The sequence below is a fragment of the Pipistrellus kuhlii genome, unplaced genomic scaffold (genome assembly GCF_014108245.1).
Source record: "Pipistrellus kuhlii isolate mPipKuh1 unplaced genomic scaffold, mPipKuh1.p scaffold_m20_p_37, whole genome shotgun sequence".
NCBI classification, from domain to species: Eukaryota; Metazoa; Chordata; class Mammalia; order Chiroptera; family Vespertilionidae; genus Pipistrellus; species Pipistrellus kuhlii.
In genome coordinates this window covers 537,501-561,832 of record NW_023425537.1, presented here as the reverse complement: position 1 = coordinate 561,832, position 24,332 = coordinate 537,501, and the positions used below count along the sequence as shown (strand labels likewise).

Sequence of the window (24,332 nt, the reverse complement as noted above, 5' to 3'; positions counted from 1 at the left end):
CAGTGAGGGGAACACAGGTGCCCGCAGGGTCTGGACGTGGAGACGGGGGGCCCGAGGGCAGCTGTCGGCTCAGGAGACTCTCCCCCGTGTCAGCCCGCTCGGCACCTGCCAGGAACTCAGGGTGACTTCCGAAAAACCGAGGAGAGATGTCCCATGGGGACCGGAAGGGAGCTGGGGAGGGGTGGGTGTTTTATTGACTTCCCCTTAATTGCTGTAATTAAAAACATGTAAAGAACCCTTCCGTAATGACTTTGCTGTTATCATTAGTTGTTAGCACAGCTGCCTTATTAATTTCTCAATTAGAACCCCAATTCACAGTCTCTCTTTGGGAAGGGGGTGGGGCCAGGGGTGGGGCCTGCCTGGCTGATCCCTGGAAGGAAGGAGTCCCCACAGACAGGGGTCCTCTGACATCCCAGGTCAAGGCCCTTCCCCCTGGAGGTGGAAGCTGCTGAGGAGAGATGAAGGGACTTGGAGAAACAGCCATCCCCAAGCATCCTCAGAACCATGTGACCAGGCAAGAGAGACAGATGGACAGACAGACAGACAGATGCAGGACGACTGCAGTGCCCAGGATTGGGATAGGGTGAATGAGGTGAAGATTTAAGGAGGCACCCGCTCTTGGGGTCCTGCAAGTGCACAGTGAGGACACGAGAGGAGTGCCTCCTTAAATTTTGCATCCTCCAAGCCTAAGGTGACCAGATGTCCTGCTTTTGGTGGGACAATCCTGATCTTTAACTATTTGTCCTGCATCCCGCGGCATTTTAAAAACAGTCCCGATCTTTCCAGAAAGATCTTTGGCAAAGGCCAGCTTAGGAGTACCCTCATTAAGTTAATAACAATGGACCTAACTATATAGTTTAAGTTTTTAAAAAAATTGGCTCTCAAAAGAAATTCCAGTTGTTGTCCTGTTGACAGTTGGCTCTGGTGACGGAGTTTGCTGACCACTGGGTGAGAGTACTGGCCCGGGGAAGGGGACGGCCACCGTGAGCTCCGAGGAGCACAGAGGGAGTGTGGCTGGTGGGCGAGGACCCCCTCCCGCTGCACGCCCGCCCACGCCCGCCCCGACCCCCCCCCCCCCACCCCGTCACCCCGTACTCACAGGCCACCTGCACCTCGGTCTGCCTCTGCAGCAGGGCTCCCATCCGGTTGCGCACGATGCAGCGGTAGAAGCCGGCGTGGGTGCGGTCCAGGCTGGTGATCATGTACCTGGGGGCGGACAGGACAGCCAGTGAGCAAGCAGGCAGCTGCGGGGGTGCGCAGGTCAGACTGGGGTCGGAGGGCAGAGGCATGAAGAGGACGTGTGAGCTCTGCTCTCAGGCCAGGTCATGGGGTCACAGAAAGGTCCTCAGCTACCGGAGAGTCCCACCCACAGGCAATTGCCTCAGATGTCCAGGAAGCAGCCTGCACCTTTCCAAGGACGGGAGGTGCTATGCCTGAGCCCTTGACCTTGGCCGTGACCAGATCTCCCAGCACCGCAGGGTCTGCTGGAGGCTCCTGTCCCCCTCCCCCGGACGCCCATGACCCAGAAGAGCGGTGGCATTTTATGTTGGCCAGGCACGGGACTGCGCTGTAATATTAACGGAAATGGATGCAGGTGAGAGACGCGGGGACGTTTACATGTTTCCCCAAATGCTTTGCACTGCTCCGCCCTTAAAGTCACAGACGCCCCACTGCAGCTTACTGGTGGGAAACGTAGTCCTCTGAGCAGGACGGTGGGCTCTGCACATGGGCCCTGGGGCCGGGATGCCTGGATCCGAGGAGTTCCCTGGGAGCCTGCCTCCGGAGCACAGGACTGGCCCGCAGAGCAGCAGAGTCTGGTTTTCGGGAAAAGCCGCTGGAGAGCGGGCGTGTGAGGAGCTCCCCGGGCTGAGCGGCCGGGAGGAGGCCAGGCCAGCTCCGCGAGAGCAGCTTCCGGCACCGAGGCCTGGGCAGGTGGTGCTCTCTGGTGTGGAGGGTTAGTTCCCTGGCACCCTCTCTGGGACCCCTTTCGTATTCCCAGGGAATGAAAGACCCTTGTAATGGCAGAGATAAACAACATGAAACAACCTATAAATGACCCTCAAAAATAGGTCGGATCAATGTCCTAGGGTTTGTCCAGCTGACTTGTGGATACGCTCATTGCTGCCTGCCCCCAGGCTGTGCCAGCCCTGGGACAGAGTGATCTTTCTCCCAGGAGTTGCCAAGTTTAGTTTTACATGAATTCATCATCACTATCACCACCACCACCACCATCACCATCATCACCACCACCATTACCATCATCATCATTACCACCATCACTACCACCACCATTACCATCATCATCATTACCATCACCACCATCACCATCATCACTACCACCACCATCACTGTCATTATCACCACCACCCCCATCACCACCACCGTCACCATCACCACCACCATCACTAACTCACAATGTTGCTGCTGTATTAAGTACTTTTCATACAGTTCCTCACTTCACACAGAAGTTCCCAGATTGTTATATATCATAGACCAGTAACACTTAAAATATGGGGGATTGATATAAGATTGTCCGTTTTGTATTTCTCCAGGTAAGGTAATTAAAACTAGCTAACCAAAAAGCAAACAGACAAAAAGATTGGACAATGAAACAACAGAGAGAGAGAGAACATTAAAAAGTGCCAGGCAGGGAGAGGAAAATAGAGATGGCTAGCATTTTATTTACAAAGGACATTTTTGAGATTAAAAAAAAAAGAAAAAAAGAAATGTAATCTCAGCATAAAAGCCATTTGTGTAAGCTTTAAACACATTTTACACAAAGCCCACTGCACTAGCCTCGCTTTTCTCATCTCATGTGGAAGGTGCCCTCGGTCATGGGTCTGTATTGGACGGCCTTTCACTCCATCTCCATACTCATCCTACGGAGCGGCTTACCCCCGCTTTGGAGGGGAGGACACTGAGGTTCAGGAAGAGCTTGTCACTGACCCCTGGTCTCCCAGGTCAGAGGAGGCAGGGCCAGAGGCCCAGAGAGCCTCCTGGCTCCAAGCCCAGCAGCGAACCAGCTCAGCACTGATGTCATACCCACCGGGCCCCTCCTTCTGTCCTGGGACGGCGGGAGCCTCCGCTCACGCTGGCTCTGCAGCATTATCTAGAACATTCTGGCTGTCCAAGCCTCTTATCTCTGCCACCAGCTGCAGCGCTTATCTGTCCGTCCTCACTGTGTACGGCGTGATGACGGGGAGATAGCGGGCACCCCGCTCTGGCAAACGCCCCGTTCTCCCTCAGACCCATCCTCCAGCTTCTCTCATCTCCACCCCATCTCTCCCGCAGGGAAGGGGGGCAGCTTTGGGGAAACGGGTTGGGCTTTGAAAGTGATGGGGTGACCTGAGAGGGGCGATGGAGAGACAGATTGGCTGGAAAAGCTCTCCATCTCTGGAAATGGAATCGGATATTGTTAAATCACACAGGCGAGAGGGAAAGGGACAGAAACGGCCAGCACGCGGACAAAAAGAATGCTCGACTTCCGTCACGGCGAAACGCAGCCCCATCAGAACCACGCTGACATATCAGACAGCCGAAGATCTTCACGCCCTGATCAAGCCCGGTGCTGGCAAGAGCAGGGGGGTGGGGAGGCGAACCAGCAGATGGGCCTGAGAAAGTGTCACCAGACCGAGCCTCTGAGACAAAACCTGTCCACATAAGAATATTCGAGTCTCTGACCCGGAGATGGCACTCCTGGAGCTGGCCTTTTAGATACAGTCGCAAAAATGTGGCTAAGAATGGATTCAAGGATGTCCCCTGAAGCACTGCTCGGAGCGGCAGAGATCAACAACTCACCCATGACCGTCAGAAACAGGCCAGACCAATGAGAAAGGCCGCGGTCACCAACGGCACCGGGACAGCTGGACGGACTGAGACGAGATGGTCTCCGCGGCACCGAGCAAGGAAAGGAAGCAGGAGAAGGCGGATGTTTACGGAAACAGAGACGCGAGGAAGTAATAAGCTAAACACCATCGCAGCTGAGCGTCCGGGGCCAGGGCCAGGATGTATTATTCTCTTGCTAAGCGGCTGTGTATGGCAACAGGCGACCGAACCCTAGTTTTAATGTTTAGGGTCAGACAAAACGACCCCATAAAAGTCATTTGAGTTTGTGGACAAAACACACACACACACACACACACTCAACAAAGAGACCAAAGTCACAGGATAGTGTAAGCAGTATGACACCACGTGGGTACACGGAAATAGCATGTACACACATGAATCACGCATACGCTCGGGCAAGTACATGCGATGTTTCGGAGACGGAGCCGCCCGGACCCGTTGTCTCCCTTTTGGGAGGGGTGTCGGGGCGGGGAGAGAGGGGAGCGTCTACCTTTTGATTTTACATCTCTTTGTGCCATCGGAGTTTTCTTTATCGCACGCCCTACACTGGTTTTATTTTAAAAATACAGTTAAAAAAGGCACTCGGAGCATGCAATCCAAGTCTACATTATAAAAAAGACACCGGGGACTCGTTGGGCCTGGTTTTGTTTGTGGGTCCGTGATGTGTGCTGCATCTTAAACTTTAGTGAAAGCAGGTTTCGGCAGCGGGCTCCGGGGCCACGTGAATCAGCCAGGACTCCCCGGCCGCACCTGGAGCTGGAGGAGGGCCAGCTGGCGGCGGGCGGCCCTCCCCCGAGGCTGGGCCAGCGCTGGGCTTCCCCTCTGCACCTCCCCCTCCTCCCCCAACCTGTAGTTGGGGGCAGGTTCTCCTTGGCCTGGCCCAGCAGATGCAGCCTCACTCTGTTCCTCCCACCTCCCTCCCCCTGGGCCTCCCTCTCCCCTGGTCCTCCTCCCTCCCCCGGGGCGTCTCTGGTGCTCCCTGCCCAGGAGCCTATTTCTGGCGTGTACGCAGCGTTATTTAAAGTAACAGTCCCACCACCGCCTCCCTAGCAGGGAAACCCTCTTGGCTCCACCCAAATTGCAGCTCTGGTCCCGCTGCCTCCCAGGCGGGTGTCAGAGGCAGCTGGCGGGCATCTCCGATTGCTGGGAGCACCCCTGACAATGACCGTAACAGTGCTCATCATCCCGGCCTGGGTCTCCCCCACCGCCACCCCATCCCCCCCACCAACCACACACGCACGCTCAGCCTGCAGCGCTCCCTGCCCTACGCACCTGTGGCTGCCAGCCCGCAGGGACCTGGACAAGCCCTGCCGCTCTGGGCCCAGGGGGTGGCCATGCTCTGCAGCAGGGCTCACCCGTGGTGAGGTCACGGGTGGGTGGGGGCCCTGGAGAAAGTGCGGGGTCTCTGACTCAGAGACAGGCAGACGTTGGTTTGACGCCTGGCTCTTTCTTAGGAGCATGGCCCGGGTGCATGATGCATCCTCGCAAGCCTCAGTTTCCCCATCTGCGAAATGGGGACAGCTATGTGAGCACGTGCCTGGCACACCGAGGGTGCTGCGCAAATACCCGTCCAATGGGGGAGCGAGCGTATGCGTCACTGGTGGGGAGTGGGAGGTACGGGGGTGATGTGGGGAGGTTCCGAGAGAAAGACGAGGAAGGTGTGGCAGGATTTACACCCCCCTCGTGGGCCCATTCAGGGCTCTGTGCCCAGCACCGGGGGACACAGACTCCCTTGCCTGGCTAAGTCTTTGGCGTCTCCATGGACGTGGCCCGAAGTGTGCCCAGCCACCAAGAAAGGGTCCGCTCTGGCCCCTGGCTGACCTCCTGATGCTTACGGAGAGAGAGGTCCTGCCTCCGCCCCTCGGCTGCTGGCGGAGCGTGTGGTCTGCTTCCCCAGGGACAGCAAGGAAATGGCCGGCCCCCTTCCGAGGCCCCCCTCTCAGCCTCTTACCCCAATGAACCCCTCACCAGCCCGGCCCCAGGCTCCGGCCACCTCTGAGCCTCTGGGTGGAGGGACCGGAGCCTGGCTCCTCGGGATGACCAGCAGCGAAGGTGGGCAAGAGCCATCTCTTCCGGCCGGCCTGCCGCCTCGCTCTCCGTCCAGGGAGGACCAGCAGGGGCGAGGCCCCGGCGGCTGGTGAGCCCTGCCCTCACCCACCTCTCCGATCGCTTCTGTGTTGATTTGTTACAGAAAATATACGCACAGGAGTCAACCGTCAAAGAGTAAAAGAGGAGGTGCACAGCCAACGTGCCTCCCACCGACCTCCACTTCTTCCCCCCACGAGGGCCCATCCCGGCTCCAACGCCTCCGCAGAAACCGGGGAGATCAGCTCTGCAGGATTTCTTTATGCAAATGCACCACCCCCACCCCCACCCCCACTTTTAAGCAGGAGACAGAGGCCTCATCTCAGGCTGTTCTGCTCCCCTCTTGGTGCGTGTGACGAGACGTCTCTGCGCTGTTTCCAAAGGGCACTGATCGCTTCCCGGCTCCCAGGAGGCTCTCTCCTGGGGACACGGCCGGGTCCGAGGCAGCAGGGCGAGGAGGGGGCCTGGGGCCTGGCTGGGCCAGCCTGGGAGACAGACTCACACAGAGACTGTGCTCTCCTGGCCCATCAGGGTGTCCCGATCCCACCCCCGCCGCTCCGTCTGCTCCGTTCTGAGATGGAGAGATGGGCTCGGGTGCGGGGCACGTGATGGCAGCGCAGGGAAGAGGCTGATGGGTGAGTGGGATGTTGGACAGGAGCCGGGCAGGGGAGAAACCGCTGCCAGCCGGGAAAACACACAATGCCCTTTTGGCTCGAGTCCTTGAGCGCCCGGAGTTGATATTTAGAATGATGCTTAGTCGCATTAAATAAGATATTTCAATTCCACGGAGCTGTCAGGGGCTGATGCGGACACCGGAAATAATAGGCACGCTCTCCTTGTCTTGTCCTCCTTCAGAAGGCGGGCGCCCGGAGCTGCACGCCGATGCTCACAGAGAGGGAGGGCATGCGTGTGCAAGTGCACACGCACACGCACACTTGTACTAACACACTCATGCACACTCACCCACGTGTACACTCAGCAGAGTCAGAGAGAGCAGATGTGGAGAGAGAAGCAGAGGGAGGGGCCCTGAGCTGGGGAACACAGGAGGCCTCTGGCTGCGGGAAAGGCCAGGAGATGCCTTCTCTCCTAGCGCCTCCAGAAGGAGCCCTACCCGGCCCACACCTAGATTTCCAGACCCCTGGCCCCTGGAACTGTAAGGGCAACACTGCCTTTATGCATCCTTGCAAGTGCCTCAGTTTTCTCATGTGCGAAATGGGTGCAATGATGGGAGCATTGTCACTAAGCCACTGAGTGGGTGGCTATTTGGGACCGCGGCCGTGAGACGCTCACCCTGCCAGGTTTCCTCCAGGCTGGGGAGGAAGCCAGGGCCAGGAAAGCCTTGGTGACAATGTGGGAGGGGCGAGGAGGAAGAGGGATGAGGATGGAAGCTGCTGCCTTCGTCTGCAGCCCCTTCAGAAGCAGGCAACCCTGGTCGCAGAATCGCCCGCCCGAAGGCAGCTGCTCAGCCAGGACTCAGCCCGGGGCGTGTCCTGCCCCCTGCTGACAGGAGCTGGGTTTGGAAGCGGAGGAGATGCCGCAGGGCCTCCCCTCCCAAAGCCCTGGGAGAGCCCACGAGGCTCTGATTGATCTTGGGCCCTGGTCAATGGGAGGAACATTGGTGTTAATGAGCTGGGCCCGATGATAACACGGTGACAGCCGGCTCGCTGGCCGGGGGAGGGCGTCTCTCTCCCCTGCCATCTTCCCCATCTTCCGGGCCAATTAGCTGCTCTCAGGAAGCAAGGACAGGAGCTTCATTAGGATCCCGTCAGCAGGTGGCTCCAGACTCGGGGGTGGGGTGGGGGGGGGAGCAGACAGGTGGGGGAGGAGGGAGGCTGGGAGGAAGCCGAGGGGCCAGAGGTGCAGTCAGCATGGGCGGGAGGGATGTCCTGCTGGGCCCCTCCCTCTGAGGACAACGATGCCAGCCTCGGGATCAGAGCAAACATGTGGCCTCCACCACCCGGTTCACCCCCACATTGACTGTGGGGCGAAGCGGCTCCCACCTGTTTTGTAGCTGGGGGACCTGGGCTCAGGAAGGCTACGCAGGTTGTCTGAGGTCACCCAGCAAAGTGAGATTGGATTACAGGTCCATCTGACCCCAAGTGTGTCCCCCTCCCCCACGGCCCCTGTCCTGTCCTGGGTCCTCGGTCTGCCCCCTCTCACATCCTGGGGAGAGAAGCCCCAGGGAGCTGCCCAGTCTTTGCCCTGACCCAGCCCCCCCCCCACCTCTGCCCCCCAAGACGACAGTCAGGAGCTCGGGGAGCACTTAGAAAAGGGCAGCGTGGCGTGGGACGTGGCCTGCCTTTACTGGGAGCAGAGAGGAAGGGAGAGGCGAGAAGGCCAAATCGGTCCAGGGTGCAAGGCGTTAACACCTGAAGCCAGTTCTGTTTGGATCTTTAAAAAAAAAAAAAGTGACTGAGAAAGAAGAAGAAATCCCGAGGGGAGGGTGGTTATTTAAAAAGAAGAAAAGAAAAAGGGAAAGACGAAAAGGCAAGGGAACGCGTGGCCTCTTAGTTTGCTCACAAGGATGCTCTGGTTCCCCCTGGCTCCGGCTTCCTCCGCTGGGGGAGCACAGGAGGCCCGGGTCCCCTCCCGCCACCTTCCTGCCATGCCGCGCCCTGTGCGGCCAGGCGGATGCGAGAGGAACAGACTAAACAGGCCCCTCAGGAGGCTGGTGGGGATCGGCCTCCAGGAGCCCAGCTGCTTGTGCTTTGTAGTCTAATCTTGAGGGGTAGGGGGGCGGTGTGCTTTCTCCAACCCCCCCGCCCCCCAAGTCTGCCAGGGGTGCCCAGGGGTGCCCGGGAGCCCGGGAGAGGCTGCCTTTAAGAGCCAGAGAGCAGCCTCCACAGTAGATGGAGGGTGAATCGGGGTGCCAGGCATGACGAGGAGATATCAGAGAGAGAACCGTTTCTGAGCCGGGAAGTCACTGAATGCGCCTCTGGCCAGGGGAGGAGCTGGCCTCCAGGGTGGTACCAGTCCCCACAGGGCCTGGGGGTGGGGCAGCAGAGTTTGGTATGTTTCTTTTATTTTTTATTGATTTCAAACAGGAAGGGAGAGGGAGGCGGGGGGAGAGAGAGATAGATAGATAGAGAGAGAGAGAGAAGCATCCATGATGAGAATCATTGACAGTTGCCTCTTGCAAGACCCACACTGGGTATCAAGCCCGCAACCCGGGCAGGTGCCCTGCCTGACTGGGAATCGCACCCTGACCTCCTGGTTCGTAGGCTGACGCTCCACTACGGAGCCACAAGGGCCAGGCTGGGCTGTTGGTGACTGGACAATAGGGACACGGGGAGGGTACGAAGCAGGGGTGTAAAACAGATGTTGGCCAGCTACAGCCCAAACCACGTTCGCCTCGACGCCCCACCCTCTGTGAACGGCAAGACAGAATACAAATAGTTTTTGTGATTTTAAATTGTTGGACAAAATGGAAAGAAGAGTAACGCTTCATGGCAGGTGGAAATCGTGTGCAATTCAAATCTCCGCGTCCATCAATGAGGTCTTATTGGAACCCAGCCAGCTCGCTCGCTCGCAGATGCTGATGTGCGGACTTGGCTGCTCTAGCACCGCCGGGCTGAGACGGTTCACAAGGCCGAGCGGGCGTGAAGCCTGGTCGTCTACCAGCCCCCGGTGTGAAATACGCGGATCCCACTGTTCCAGAGCCGGCTCTGACTACAGGGCGGAGAGCGAGGTGGAGTCGGTCAAGGACGGGAGGGTGCAGGTCAGGCTGGTCTTTGCCAGGAACCAGGGGAGAGGGGAGGGGGCAGAGCGAGTCAGGTGTGGCCACGTCTGAGACTGAGCCTGACCCTGGCCCCCCAGAGCGGTCCTCGCCGCTGAGGACCCTGCTCTGGCCTCATGCTGACTTCCATCCCAGCTGCCCACTGACTCGCACCTGACCTCACACGGCGCTGGGCCTCGCTGGGCCTCGGGCACCCCGTCTGTGTAATGGGCACACTGAGGGCAGCGCCTTGTAGGAAATACAAGTCCAGGCGGTGCTGTGCTCAGCCTTTTGTTCCAAGGCACCGGATACAGATAGAGGGCAACTCGAGCCAGCTTCAGTTTTGCGTTTGCCTGTGCGTGATTTTGTCTGCAAGAAATATTAGGAGGCAGACTCGGAGAGCCACACTCAGCTGGACGGAGCCGTGGTTCCACACAACGCGCCCCCCCTTCCCCCCGCCCCCGCCCCGCTCCTGTACCCTCCGATCCCTGAGGGTTCTGTGCGCTCACTTGTGCACACCTGGCCCGGCCTCTGTCCTCCCAATTCCCGATTCCCCTCCTCCCTCCCATCACGGCTCACAAGCTGCCGCCCTCTGCGCTCCCACTTCCACAAGCAAATCATCCCAGGCCTCTCCCCGGCAGAGCGCCCAGTTCCCCGGGGAGCGATGCGTTTCCGAGCCACTGGCCCTGGGCAGACCCTCGCGATCATCGGGTCGTCATTATTAAGTGCCTCTGATGAAGCTTCTGACCGTTGCTCCCTCACCCCATTTCCCCCATTAGCCTCGTGGTTTTTATGACCCGATTTTGCACAGCAGGCGATTCTGACAAACGCTCACGCCGCACATGATGGCGGGAAGGACCAGGACGTGCTCAGCGCGAGGTGACACCCGGTTCGCCCTCCGGAAAGGCGACCTCCCGCGATGGCTGTTGTTACGGGTCATTCCGCTCAGACGGGGCTGCCGGCAGCCGGTCAGGCGGCGTGCTAGGCTCTGGGCATCCGCAGCACTGATAACGCCGATGGCAATAGCCAGCCGGGGGTGGCCCTGGGGTACCATGCGCCCTCGAAACGTCACTGCTGCCGCCATGCCCCCAGCTCCACGCCCGTCCGCTCGCTTCCTGCAGCTCCCCCACCCAACACACGGCAGCGAAGAGCTTAAACCCGGCCCCTCGGCATCCCCGAGTCTCAGGGAACAAGGACTCGCTCCTGTGGGAGCAGGGACGACTCTGTCACGGCCCCTGCAGTGACCACAAAGGATAATGGCTAATGCATACCGAGGAGGGGGTGTGGACATGAACAGGAAGCATCTATGGGGGGGTGGGGTGGCAGTGTGACCTCTGCCCAGCTCTGTCCAGCCGGCCTGAGCGTTCTGCCCGGCTGAGTCCTGCTCTCTGGCCTCCACGGGGCTCCTGGTCTCCCCAGGCCAGATGTTGGGGGGATCACTGAAAGCTGACATGGCGGAGGGGGCACGCGTCTCCCTGGGGCTCCCCCAGCTGGCCAGGGCAGGTCAGGCCAAGGGGAGCCGGGAAGAGGCCTACCTGGCTGTCCAGCAGCACCTGCTGTTGGCAGCTGGGCAGGGTGGGGGTGCGTGCCCCTCCTCGGCAGACCCGAGTCAAGGTCAGAGTCAATGCTCTTTCTTGCTACCCGAGGCACGGCTTCAGCGGTCACAGCGTCCCTCCTCTCCGAGTCCAAGGCCCCGCTTGTCCAGGCGGGGGCAGCGTGTGCCCCCGAGCCCTCCCCTAGATTCCTGCTCAGGGCTGTATCTCCCTTTGGGAGAGTCAGAGCTCATAAGCACCCCACTAAGCGCAGTGCCAAGGGGCCCTGAGTCACCCCACCCTGCTTCCCTCTGCCTAAGTAGCTTGTAACTAAGGGGGGGGGTGAGGGGTGTGTGTGTACAGGTGGAGAAGATGGGTTCATGATGGTCTGTGTATTTTACTTGCTGTGTGACCTTGAGCAAGTGGCCTACTGTCTCTGTGCCTCCATCTCCTCGTGTCTATAAAATGGGGTTAATAATAACACACCCGCCAGGCCCTGATTGAAGCACCTCCCACGTGATAAGGCAGTCATTCCTCATTAACTACTCTGTGAGGTCAGAATCAATTGGACCCAAATTGGCAGGTGAAACTCATGAGGCCGAGGAGGCACAGAGAGGGCCAGTCACTCGCCCAAGAACACACAGCCGGCAGGTGGCAGAGCCCCAAGAGTCTGCCTCCAGGTTTGGTGCTGTTCACCCCGCCCTGTGGTCCCTACCTGCGGGCACACTGGACGATGCAATGAGATTGTTCCCGTAAAGGGCTTGGGCCCGGGCTGGGCATGAGGCACGAGGTGGGCACTCCCCGAGAGCCAGCGGCCCCTGGGTGACAGGTGCCATTATTGCTCACTTTGTCACCTGTCCTGGGAGGACGGGCCGCTGCTCACTCAGCCCTGAGGCCAGGCCCCGGGAGGACAAGCCTTGCCCAGCAGCCAGCCCCGGAGCAGAGCCCGAGCTGCAGCTGCCATGGCATTTAGGGTCTGGAGCTGTGATCGCGGCCGCCCCGAACCAGCGCCCCGCTGCCTCCTGCACACCTGCCGGCCCCGGGCAGCTGGCCCCAGACACGACCCCACCTGCCCGACCTTCCCGCCTTCTCCAGCGAGACGCCCCTCCAGCCTCTGCCCATTCCCTTCGGGGCCCAAAGTCACCCTCAGAGGTGACTTCGGAGGCGGACCTTAGTGGGGGACGCAGAATGGAACGGTGTTAACGAGGCCCCGGGGACCTGCCAGCGAGCCGCCATCTGGCGAAGGTGATGTGGGCGGCTGCCGGCGGGATGCGAGGAGCGTGCCCCTAATATTTATAGCGGCTCCGATCCGGATGCGGACTCTACTGCCCCCTAGCTCTGGGCTGGCCTCCGGACGTGCTTTCGCTGATAGAAGAGGGTGGGACATTCCGGAGCCCAGGCCCCAGGAGCCTTGCAGCTTCTACCTTCACCCTCTCAGAATCCTGCCCCGAGAATACCATCCATAGATGATAAGCAGGAGGGGAGAGGCCCACCATCCTGGCTGCCCCGTCCCAGCCCAGCCCCAGCCCCAGCCCAGGCCCAGCCCCTGTCCCATCCCCAGCCCCAGCCCAGGCCCAGCCCCTGTCCCATCCCCAGTCCAGCCCCAGCCCAGCCCCAGTCCCAGTCCCAGTCCCAGCCCAGCCCATCCCCAGTCCAGCCCCAGCCCAGCTCCAGTCCCAGCCCTAGCCCAGCCCATCCCCAGTCCAGCCCCAGCCCAGCCCCAGTCCCAGTCCCAGCCCAGCCCGTCCCCAGTCCAGCCCCAGCCCCAGTCCCAGTCCCAGTCCCAGCCCAGCCCATCCCCAGTCCAGCCCCAGCCCAGCTCCAGTCCCAGCCCCAGCCCCAGCCCAGCCCCAACCCCAGCCCAGCCCCAGCCTCAGTCCAGCCCCAGCTGACTGCCAGCCCCATGCTATCTGGTGAGAGGCCCAGGAGAGACGGTGGAGCAATAAGAAATCATTGTTGTTTAAGCCACTAGGGTTTGGGGTGGTTTTCTGGGCACAATAGCTCACTGAGCAGAGGCTGTGGCCAGGACCAGGCTGGGCCCGCTCCTTCGGGGGGGGGGGGACACACACCCTCTCTGTATGTGCCTAGGGGTTCGGGGTCCAGGAGCAGCCATAGTGGCTGAAGCTTCTGGGCGTGCTGCGCGTTGACTTCCGGGTCGGTGCCCCGCCTCCTTTGGGGAGATTGTCTTTCTGGGTCACCGTTCCTCATTCTGCAGGACCAATGGCTTCTCCCTTCCCCCAGCCCTCCGTGAGCCCCACCCTGTGAGCCCCCACCCGCCCCGCAGGCACTGAGCTAAGAACCCCACCCCAGGGGCTGCCAGTGAGAGCCCCAACCTCTGCTCCCGGCCCCAGCCCCTCCTCCCAGCCCACTGCCAGGGGCTCTGTGCCCCAGGGCCTTGGGCAGCCGGCTCGGTGGGGTGGAAATGCCGTCACAGACACCCTGGTGCACCCCAAGTCAGCGAGCGGAAAAGGGGGCCTCGGCAGAGACGCCTCTAGGGGGGCAAAGACACAGGGAGAGGCCCCCGAACCTCCCGCATTGCGAAGTCCCGTGAATGGGCCAGAGAGGGCCTCCGAGGAGTGGGGGACATCGGGGGGAGGAGTCAGGCACCAAAGCAGCCCCCCGGAAGCAGGGGTCATCACCAACACCCCAGGCGGCTATCCATCCAAACCAGGCGCCTTCCTGGCCACATCCCTGAGTCCAGGTCTAATGATTTCTATGTCCTGGCTGAGAGCCCAGAGGGGGCAGGGGCGCAGGAAGACCTGGGGAGGGAGAGGGGAGGAAGGAGGGGGCTCCCCAGGCCTCATTTCCACATATTGGAATAACCCAGACAGTAAGCACATGTGCCTCCGACGGGGACCACCTCTCCCTGCCTCCCCCAGGCCCGGGCCCCGCCTGCCGGGCCGCCCTGGGGCCCTCCCGGTGCGTCTGTTACCGGGGATCGAAGCCAAGAGCAAACCTGTCAATTCCCGGTGATGGATGATCAAACCCTTGCCAATTTGCATGTGAAGTTCCTAATGCCTCCGTTCACCAGAGAAGGGCTTTCCTCAAGAGCCTCTCTTACTTTCTTTTAAAAAATGTATTTGTGTTGGTTCCAGAGAGGAAGGGAGAGGGAGAGAGAGAAACATCAACGAGGAGAGGGGGCCTGGGTTTGAGTTGCAGTTCTGACATTGAACGCAGGCCCCACGGCAAGGAAAGCTGTTTTCTTTCAGGGGGCCAGCCCGCGGTCGGGTGTGCGCTGCCCAGACCTCACTGCCCTCAGCCCGGGTCCCGACAGGGGGCACCGCCACCCGTCTCCGGCTTCCTCGGGAGGAGCGTGCCCTCTCCCTCCTCCAGCCAGGACCCCCGGATGAGAGTGTGAGGAAGCAGGTTGCTATGGAAACCAGCGATGTTTGCTGCTTCTTCCCCCTCCCTCGGTTCCTGTACATTTTGAGCGGATTTGTCTTCATTGACATAATTACGGCAGTGCCCACCGGAGGCCCCGGGAGCCAGCTGCGCCCTCCCTGCTCCCCGCCTGTCCCTCGGGTCCGGGAGGAACCTGTTCTAGGTCAGGGGGGCCTCCGGCGCAGGATGGGAGGGTAGAGGGGGGCATGCCAGGCTCCAGAGTCTCAAGGCCGTGCTAGGAGGCGTCCTCGGGCACCGAGGGGACCAGGCCGGAGCTGCCACAGGAAGCGAGGTCCGTGTTCTCCCGCCCGGCCTCACCCCTCCGGCAGCTCTGGGCAGGACTGCCTGGAGGAGGCGGCGCCGTTTCACTCCGGGAGCCGCAGCCTTCCTTCCGCTCAGGGCGTGGAGGGACCAGGCCCCCGTCCCTCCAGCCTCCGTCCTCCTTTGTGCAATGACGGTGTCACACCTGTGTGCTCACCCTCCACCCAGGCCCCCTGAAGCCGAGGAGCCGTCTACGGCAGTGGTCGGCAAACTCATCAGTCACCAGAGCCAAACATCAACAGCACGACGACTGACATATCTTTTGAGAGCCAAATTTTTAAACTTAAACTATATAGGCAGGTACATTGTTATGAACTTAATTAGGGCACTCCTAAGCTGGCCTTTGCTAAAACCTCAAGGGGCCAGAGAGCCGCAGGTGGCTCTCGAGCCGCAGTTTGCTGACCTCTGGTCTACGGGATTGTCACCAAATGTCAAAGCGGGCAGGAGAGACCTCCAAGAGGGGCCCTGACCCAGCCAGACCCCCGATTCCCACACGGCGGGCCGCCTGCTCACAGAGGGCCAGCTCCGGCTCCCCCTAAGAGTCTAGCGTGGGAGCCCTGGTGCCTCGCTCTCAGTGGGGTGACAGGGCCCCCAGGGCACCCCTGGCAATGCCCGGAGACAATTTTCATTGTCACGTCTGGGGGAGGGGGAGACGGGCATGGGGTGGGTGGGTGCCTGCGGTGCACGGGCCGTCCCTGCACCAAAGCGTGATCCTGCCCCAATGTTCCTGGCGCCCAGGCTTCGGAACCCTGCTCCCGCCCCTGTGCTCCCACCCCTGGCGGCCCCGGGCGTGGTCCGAGGGTCCCCGAGGCTCCGGCATCCCCTCCTGCAGACACAGCACGGCAAGGCGGGGCGGGCAGGTCAGCCCTCCTCCTGCGGATCCTCCGCCCGCCTGGGGGCCCCTCTCCTCCCGCCCCGCTCCCCCATCACTCCCCGAGGACCCGCACATTTCTAGACTCGTTAACTTTTAATTACTACCTCCCCTTTGCCTGCGCACGCTGGCTCCGTGCCACGTACGTCTCTATTAAAATTCAATTTATGCCCATCATAACCGATTCCTGGGCCTCGGCTCTCACCCGCAGCCTTCCATTTTCAGACAAGACGTCCAAACCTCAGAAGAGGCTGGAAACTGGGAAGGTGGGGCCTGGCTTTCCGGAGGAAGAGAAGCGGGACGGACCGCCCTGGAGGAGGGGACGGGTCCCAGGCTCCCGTCTGAATGATCCTGGCTGAACCCCGACTCCTTGTGCGGCCGTGTGACCTTGTGCGGCCGTGTGACCTTGTGCAGGGTGCGGAGCCCCTCTGAGCCGAGACTCCCAGCTCGGAGGCAGAGACAATAATAGCGCCGGCGCCCAGCACGGCTGCCGGGAAGAGCTTGGCCGGGCGCCTGGCACTCCCGTGGCACTTGCTCCGGTGCTCACCGGGAAGCCAGCCACCTCTGCCTCCCCGCCTCTGCCGCCCACTCTCACTTCCACTCCCTCGGAAGGCGAGGCCAGGGGCTCCGCGGGAGGGCTCCGCGGGAGACAAAGCAGAGGCTCCCTTCATCCGCGCCTCTGAAGGATTTCAAAGGCGGCCCCGTCTTTGTCTGCGTCCCCTGCTCTGAGCTGCCCGCCAGGCCGGTCACACGCCCTGGGCCTTCTCCTCCCGTCACTGGGCCTGTGCAGTCCCCTGGAGACAGCTGGGCACCAGCCTGGGGCCAGCCGCATGCCTGGCCTGGCTCACAGGCTCCCCTCCCCACACCGGCTCTTCCCCGTGCCAGCGGGGGGCCGCCTGGGCCTCGGGGGGCAGGACTCAGTCTCAACGGGCCCCACGCCCTCACGTGTGCCCCAGGCCCCTGGGTCCTGGGCTCCGGGGCCGGGAGAGTGACACAGTGACAGGGGTGGGGAGAGGACGGAACATGCTCCGGTCACGCAGCCTCTCTGGGACCTGCTGGGCGCCGGGCGGATGGCCCCAGGAAAGTCCTGGGACTTCTCTGAGCTCAGGGCCCGCGTTTGCCGAAGGAGAGGAATACGCTCACCTCCTGGGGTTGCTGTGAGGTGAGGTATGAAGACACCTGGCAGCCGGCGACCCTCCATACACCTCCTTTGGGTGTGCGCCCTGATTATGCAGAGGAGTATGTGTGTGTGTGTGTGTGTGTGTGTGTGTGTGTGTGTGTGTGAGAGAGAGAGAGAGAGAGAGAGAAGGGGGGATCTGCCTAGCTGACTGGTTTTCCCAGTTTTAAAACATATATATATATTTTATTGATTTTTTTACAGAGAGGAAGGGAGAGGGATTGAGAGTTAGAAACATCAATGAGAGACAATCATCCATCAGCTGTCTCCTGCACACTCCCTCCTGGGGATGTGGCCTCAACCAAGGTACATGCCCTTGACCGAAATCGAACCTGGGACCTTTTAGTCCACAGGCCAATGCTCTATCCACTGAGCCAAACCGGTCTCGGCATTCCCAGTTAGTTTTAAGCGTGAGGATAACGATGGGAGAAGGCGTTCTCGGGGCGGGGCAAGATGATCTGGTCGATGGCTTTGCTGTGAAGTGGTCACAAGGACACGATCCATCGCCCGTCCCTCCTCCATCGCCACGGCCTGACCCCCCTCCCCCCATTTATGAGCAGGTGGGGCTGTCCCCAGCCTCACAGCCCCGACGGGTGACATGGATGCATTGAGGCTGAGTGGGTTCAATGTGGGGCGATGGCCCCTGGAGGGTTGGGGAGAGGATGGGGAGTCGAGGAGGGAGCGTGGGGTGGCAGTCTGACGCCAGAGTCCCCCGCAGTGACCCGGAAGGCCTGGCCTTCATGGGAGTGACCATCCCATAAAGCCAGGAAGTTATACCAACACACCTACAGGCTTTGCACAGGCATTACATGCTCACAGCCATCCAACACATGCAAGACTGTGAAGGAACTGAGCGCGCACACACACACACACTCTAGCAAACACATTAGACCAAATATGCCTGACTGAGTATTGTGCTCAACCTCCCCCCACACCCTCCTCACGCCAATGGTTCCGGGAGGCGGTGTGTCTGTCCTGCCAGCAGGGAGGGCGGCGGGGCCAATGCCCACAGCTTAGGGAGGGTTTCCCCAGGCACCACCCCACCCACGTGGGAAAACAAATCTCTCTCCTTTTAGAATTAACTGTTGTTTTGTACCAAGCGGTATCCCCGGCAGTCACAGCCCCAAACGGGAACCTCCAGGCCGGTTTCCAAATGGATAAACCGGGTCGGCAACAAGGGGCACGGGGAGTGCTACGCAGGGTCCTGGCCGCGGCCGCCGGCACAGGGGGCAGAGCTGCCGGGACCAGCTGGGAGCCGGTCCGCTCACCTGCCCGTGGGCGCGGGTGGGTCTGTCGCCGGATCAGTCCCACAATCCGGTAAGCCTGGCATCTCACTTCATCCCAGCAGGTGCCGTCGATTGCGTGTCTGCTGCGCCGGGGGCGGGGCTCTCTCAGAGACGGTTTAATCCCCCCTCTAAGCTCTAAAGCCGGCCTTCCTGTGCCCGATCCCGGGCGAGAAAGCAAAGCCAGGTGGCTAAGTGGTCCTGCCGAGCCACGGACTAGTGACTATGCCCGGGTGGCCCACGCTCAGAGTCCATTTACTCCCACCTGCCCCCATGGGCGGATGTGGACCCAAAGCTCTACATGTGGTACTCAGGCGGATGCATAGGATTTCCTTTGTGCAGACGTGTCCCACACACACGTGCACATGCACACACACACACATGTGCACACACACACACAGTTCTATCCATTACAGATCCCACTGCGGTTAAAGACCTTCGGAGATGGACATACATGCAAACTTTTTCCTTTGGCCGGGGGGAGAGGGGGGAACGGCGAGCATAGCACTTCCTGTCTGAGTGCATGCAGCCATCTTTCTGCCTTGAAAACTGGACGTGGTCACCTGACCTCACGCCAGGAATGATCGGGAGACGAGGAAGGCCTTGGCAGCGAGCGGTGGCCGGAGGACTGCGGGATGGGAAGCTGGCTGACCTCCTACGCGAGGGCTTTTCAGGATGAATTTATTTAAAAGCTGGGCTGGCAACACACTGTTGAGCCAAAAAGGCAAGGAACTGCAAGAAATCCAAGGTGGGCACGTCCGAGGGAGCCAGGAGCCAGCGGGAAGAAGCCCCAGTGGCCACGTTTGGGCTACGGTGTGAGTGAGCCCACGTGAACAGTGACAGGGCTGGACTAACACACACCACGGAGGGACAGTTACCTGGGAGCTTGTGCTGATGCTAAGTTGTGATAAAGGACAGATCTTCCCTCACAAAAGAATGCCTAGGGGAGAAGGAATGGCAGAGATAGAAAAGCGGCTTATCTCAACGGCAGGAAGCGGTAAGAACCGATCCAGGTAAGAAGGCCAGTGGATATGGAACCCGGATGGGAGCTTCCTGGAGAGGAGACCGTTCGCACCGCACAGCTGTAAGCTGTCCGCCAACGGGGAGAACACGCTTTAACACTTCCACAAAGGGGTCACCTTGTGGACGTCATCTGGACCAGCTGAATCAAATCTACTGTTACCGATAATGGGGCAAAGGAAACTGGTGGCTTCAAGGATGAGCCACGGACCAAAAGGTTTAATATATATTTTATTGATTTTTTTACAGAGTGGAAGAGAGAGGGATAGAGAGTTAGAAACATCGATCAACTGCCTCCTGCACACCCCTACTGGGGATGTGCCCACAACCAAGGTACTTACCCTTGACCGGAATCGAACCTGGGACCTTTCAGTCTGCAGGCCAGCACTCTATCCACTGAGCCAAACCGGTTTCGGCCCAGACCAAAAGGTTTAATGTCCCAAATCCGTACTGGAGGACACATCTGCCTGAACTCCCAATGATGATGCCGTGAAAGAGGATAAAACGGGAGGAACAGTTCTGGACTTAAGGAGTCTAAAGTCTAAGGGACTTGGCAGCGGAGTGCAGCGCGGGTTAGATTCCGTAGCAAACAACACTAAAAATACCCACGGAGGACGTAATTGGGACACACGGAGAGATCTGGACCGTGTGAGATAGCAGCGTTGTATCAGCGTGACATTGCTCTGGGGTGGAAACTGTATGGTGGTTCTTCAGAAGAATGGCTCAGACCTGGCAATCCTACTTAGGGGAAAAGGGACATCCTGTCTGCAACTCATTATTATTAAAAAACAAAACAAAACTGTTTTTATTGATTTCAGAGAAGAAGGGAGAGGGAGAGATAGAAACATTTATATGTATAAAAGGCTAATATGCAAAGTGTCTCCTCAGGAGTTCAACCAAGAGACCGGGAGTTCGATTGCTCACTATGATGTGTGCTGACCACCATGGGGTGGCATGGAACATGGTGGGTGACCAGCGATGGTGGGGTGCTGAGGGAATGAAGGAAGGAGGAGGCGGGGAACCTGATCAGCCCTGATTGCAGGCCAGGCCTAGGGTTCCTACCTGTGCACGAATTTCATGCACCGGGCCTCTAGTCAATGATAGAAGAGAATCATCAGCTGCCTCTGGCATGCCCTCTAATAGGAATCGAGCCCAGAGCCCAGGCATGAGCCTTGGCAGGGAACCGAACCAAGGTTTATGGGTCAAAGCTCAATCACTGAGCCACACCGGCTGGGAGCAGCTCATTCTTAAATAACTCAGCAAAAAAGTGCATGCATGTGTGTGTGTGTGTGTGTGTGTGTGTGTGTGTGTGTGTGGAGGGAGAAGAGAGAGCGCAGGTGTAAAAGCTTAACAGTTGGTGAACAGTAAAATGCATACAGGTATTTATGGTACTATCCTTACAGTTTTCTAAGATTAGAAACTTTTCAAAATTAAAAGGAGAGAAAGAAAGGAAAAGCACCCGCTGTGAGCTGGGCCCTCCCTGGGGGCAGGGGTGGTGAAGGGGACACAGTGGCTTCTGTCCCCCCCCTCCCCTCTGCTAACTGCTCCCACCCTCCGTTCCCACCATGTGGCTCCAGTGTGGGGCTGCCCCACTGTGTCCTATGGCCTGGAGTAGACCCCGAGGGAGGCCTGGCCATCAGCACTCCTCAGCCGCCTTCTTGGGGGTGAGGAGGCTGGGGAGGAGCCCCCCTTGTGCAGGGGTGGGGAACACCCGGCCCACAGACCGTACAAACGTAAGGTCTGGCCCTGCCAAGGCGTCAGGGTAATGCCACAGCAGGCTCATTTTTAAGTTGATGCTTCTGTATGGCCCACGAAGGATGGGATGAATATCTAAACGGCCCTTGGCAGGAAAAAGGGTCCCCACCCCTGCCCTAGGGGAAGCTCATTGGCGCCCCCTGAAGAACGGCCACGCACCCCCACAGCCAGACAGGACCACCACCTCCCTCAGATCGGGTTAGCCACGCTCCTATCTGCCTTCTCCCTGCTGTGCTTTCTAGAACTCGGGGAGCACAGTTGGCAGAGAGATGGCTTCGGGAACACAAGTAGGCAGTGGTCCTTCTTCAATAAATGGCAGTGCTGAGCGGTAAAGAGCCCCAGCCCAGGAGCTCAGATGCCAGCTAGTCAAAACCCAGCTCAACAGTCTGGCCTCGGGCACATTGCTGAAGCCCTCGGAGCCTCAGTTTGCTCATCTGTAGAATGGGGGACACGGGGCTGCTTGCAGGAGGAAAGGAGGTAATCGCAGCGCGCACCTTGTAACGTCTAAGTTCTGTAAGTTGATTCGCTGTCGATGATTGTGAGGGTCACCGTGACCATCCTGCCGTTTCCAAAGGAAGCCCATTCCGTGGCTGGGAACCTGCCCGGTACCCTGAGCTGGAGCCTGCTTCTGCGTCGCCGGGTCCCGGGGAGGGCCAGGCACCAGAGGAGTAGCTGGGAACCAGGTAAACACCACCTCCCCTCCCAGACCCCACCTCCAGCTCTGCCCGTAGCAGCCCAGGGCAGCTGGGAGGCGCCAGGCACCACGGACACCCACGCGTGCCACCTGCGTGCCATTCGGGTGTGTCCCACCCTGGAGAGGGGGCAGGGGCTCCTCACAGCGGCTGCCAGGCTGTGGCCAGGCGTGCCTCTGGTCCCCAACCCAAAACCATGGCGGGGCTGCTCAGAGGGGGGCTCCCCAGTGCCTCATGGGCGCCCTGGAGACCGGAAGCCCCCAGTGGGCATCCATGGAGGCCTCCTGCTCCTGGCCCACCGCTCAGCAGCCAGAGGGGAAGGTGGCTCCCTGCTCCCGCCTTTCCCAAGCGGCCACCCCCAGGGCCGGTGCAGGGAGTCACCCAGGCCCTGGCCTCCCTCCTTTTCCAGAGAGAAGGAGAGTTCTCCTCCGGAAGGACAGCTCCTCGAGAAATTAGACCCCCCCTCATTTGCATTCCCATCCCCGAGGCAGATTTGTATCAGCATCCCCAGGGCAAGGCAATCTTGTTTCCCAACAAAAGCAATTACACACACACCAGGCCAGGGATTCATCACCAGCAGCCCCAGCGCTGGGAGCCGACAGGAGGGGAGGCGAGGAGAGGAAGAGAGGCCCCGGAGGGCTGCGGGCAGCTGCCTCCAGGACCCCTTCCAGCCACAAACCCTCCTCTGAGACCCTGCACTGTCTCCATCTTCTCCTCCGTCCCCGCTGGGCAGCGTCCTGGGGCGGGGAGGGCCAGCCCAGGCCAGGCTCCAGGTGAGGCCACGAGAAGGGAGTGGAGGTAACCTGAAGACCCTGGGCGGGCCACCTCCCTGCCCCCCCTCGACAGGTCCCCCAAATAGCTGTGCTCCTCTCTGCTGACCCAGGCGGCCTCAGGCCGCACCCCTCTACGGAAGCCAGCCCCACCTATGGTGCCCCGAGAGGCAGGTCCTTCTCGGTGGGGAGGAGAGGGAAGGGCTCAGCTCACAGCCAGGGCAACAGCACCCCTACCCCCATCACCCCCATCACCCCATCACCGCCTCTGCCCACCCACGGCTGCATGGGCCATTCTGTCCAGACAGCCACCCTCTGTGGGCTCAGCAGGGCCCGGTCTTCTCACCCTTGGGCAGGGCCATCTTTGGCCCCCAATTCTGCCAGCCCAGCCTCCCAGTTGCACTGGATGGGGAGTCCCCGCCCCCAACCTGCCCAGGCCCCCACCCTGGCCCCTTTCGGGGCGTGGCAGGCTCCCTGTGGCGGGAGGAAGGGAAAGAAAGGGAAGGGGAGCAGACGGGAGAGGAGGAAAGGGAAAGGAAGGGGAGGAAAGGGGAGGGGAGGGAAAGGAGGGGAGGAAAGGGAAGAGAAGGGAAGGAGAGGGAAGAGAAGGGAAGGGAACGGAAGGGGAGGGGTGGGAAGGGAAGGGGAGGAGAGGGGAGGAGAGGGGTGGGAGGGGAGGAAGGGGGGTGCTTGCCTGTACTCCAGGGAGAACTTGGTCAGCTCCCGGCTGTTGTGCAGCCACTTGAACTCCAGCGGCCAGCTGCCCTCGGCCATGCACGTGAGCACCAGGCGGTTTCCCTCCAGGTGCACCTGAGTCCGCACCGGCTCCGTCTTGAAGTAGGGGGCCACGTCGTCTGTGGGAACAGAGACAAAGCCACGTGATCGCTAGCTGGCTCACTTTGATTCTGGGGGGCCTTTAGAGCCGGAAGGCCCCTCGGCGGGAGGAGCAGGGGCAGCCAGGGAACCTGCCCGGCGGACGGTGGCTGGGACGGACTTGAACTTGGTCAGGCTGATGTCAGGGGAACCCAGGGTAGGGCCTGGGGGAGCCCCTCCACTGCCAGGCTGCTCAAGCCTCCTGTCCCTGACTCTGCGCCCACCTGCCTGCCCTGACCTCCTCCATCTGTGAGGTCAGCTTCCTGGAGGAAGTGCGGCCGCCCAGGCTGCGGGTGCGGGTCCGGTGGCTGCCACCCCACTCTGCAGCCACGCTCACCTCCCGACCCGGCTCAGTCAGCCCGGCCACACACGAGCTCCCACGGCTCCCCTCAGCAGACACAGTGCCCTCTAGGCTCCGGACTCCCGGGACCACTGAGGCCTTCCTCCCTCCTGGCGGGGGGGAGGGAGGAGGCAGTGACATAGGCGAGGGGTGGACAAGAGAACAGGGAGAGATGGGGCGGGGGAGGGCCTCCATGCCCATCACCAAGCCCGCCTGCCCTCTGGGGCTGGGGTGGGGCCGGGGGAGAAGCCAGCAGCTGGACCAACACGGACGAGAGCGCCTGCTGGGCTCTGGACTGTTTGAGATGCTTTAACGATGCTCATTCCCTCTGCACGCACCCCCACAGCCAGACAGGACCACCACCTCCCTCAGATCGGGTTAGAGACCTGCCCAGGCCGAACAAGCCAGACTGAGCCCGGCACTTTCCGGATAGCTCTGTGCCCGAGGGCGGGGCATGCTCTGAGCCACACAGGAAGCTGCTGGCAGGGCGGGCCTTGGGCGTCCCGTACTCCAGGCCAACGGTGCGTCGTCCCCGCACCCACACCCTGCCTGCGCTCCCCCTCCCACTCCTCGGCCTGGGTGTGGACAAACAGTCACTTTTCTGAGTCCCAGTTTCCCCATCACGAGGCACAAGGCGAGAAACAGGCACCCTGAGGTCGTCAGGGGGAGAG

At 60.4% G+C, this 24,332-nt stretch overlaps 1 protein-coding gene across 2 annotated transcripts in view; it reads right to left on the bottom strand.

Moving 5' to 3' along the window:
• SDK2 (sidekick cell adhesion molecule 2) overlaps window positions 1-24,332 on the bottom strand; it is a 186,627-nt gene that overhangs the window by 86,930 nt on the left and 75,365 nt on the right. For both annotated transcript variants that reach the window (XM_036407667.2, XM_036407666.2), the window contains exons 2-3: window positions 23,143-23,302; window positions 1,100-1,206 (exon numbers count right to left, since the gene is read on the bottom strand). In XM_036407667.2, the coding sequence (XP_036263560.1) occupies window positions 1,100-1,206; window positions 23,143-23,302 (267 nt within the window). The remainder of the gene's footprint in view (window positions 1-1,099; window positions 1,207-23,142; window positions 23,303-24,332) is intronic.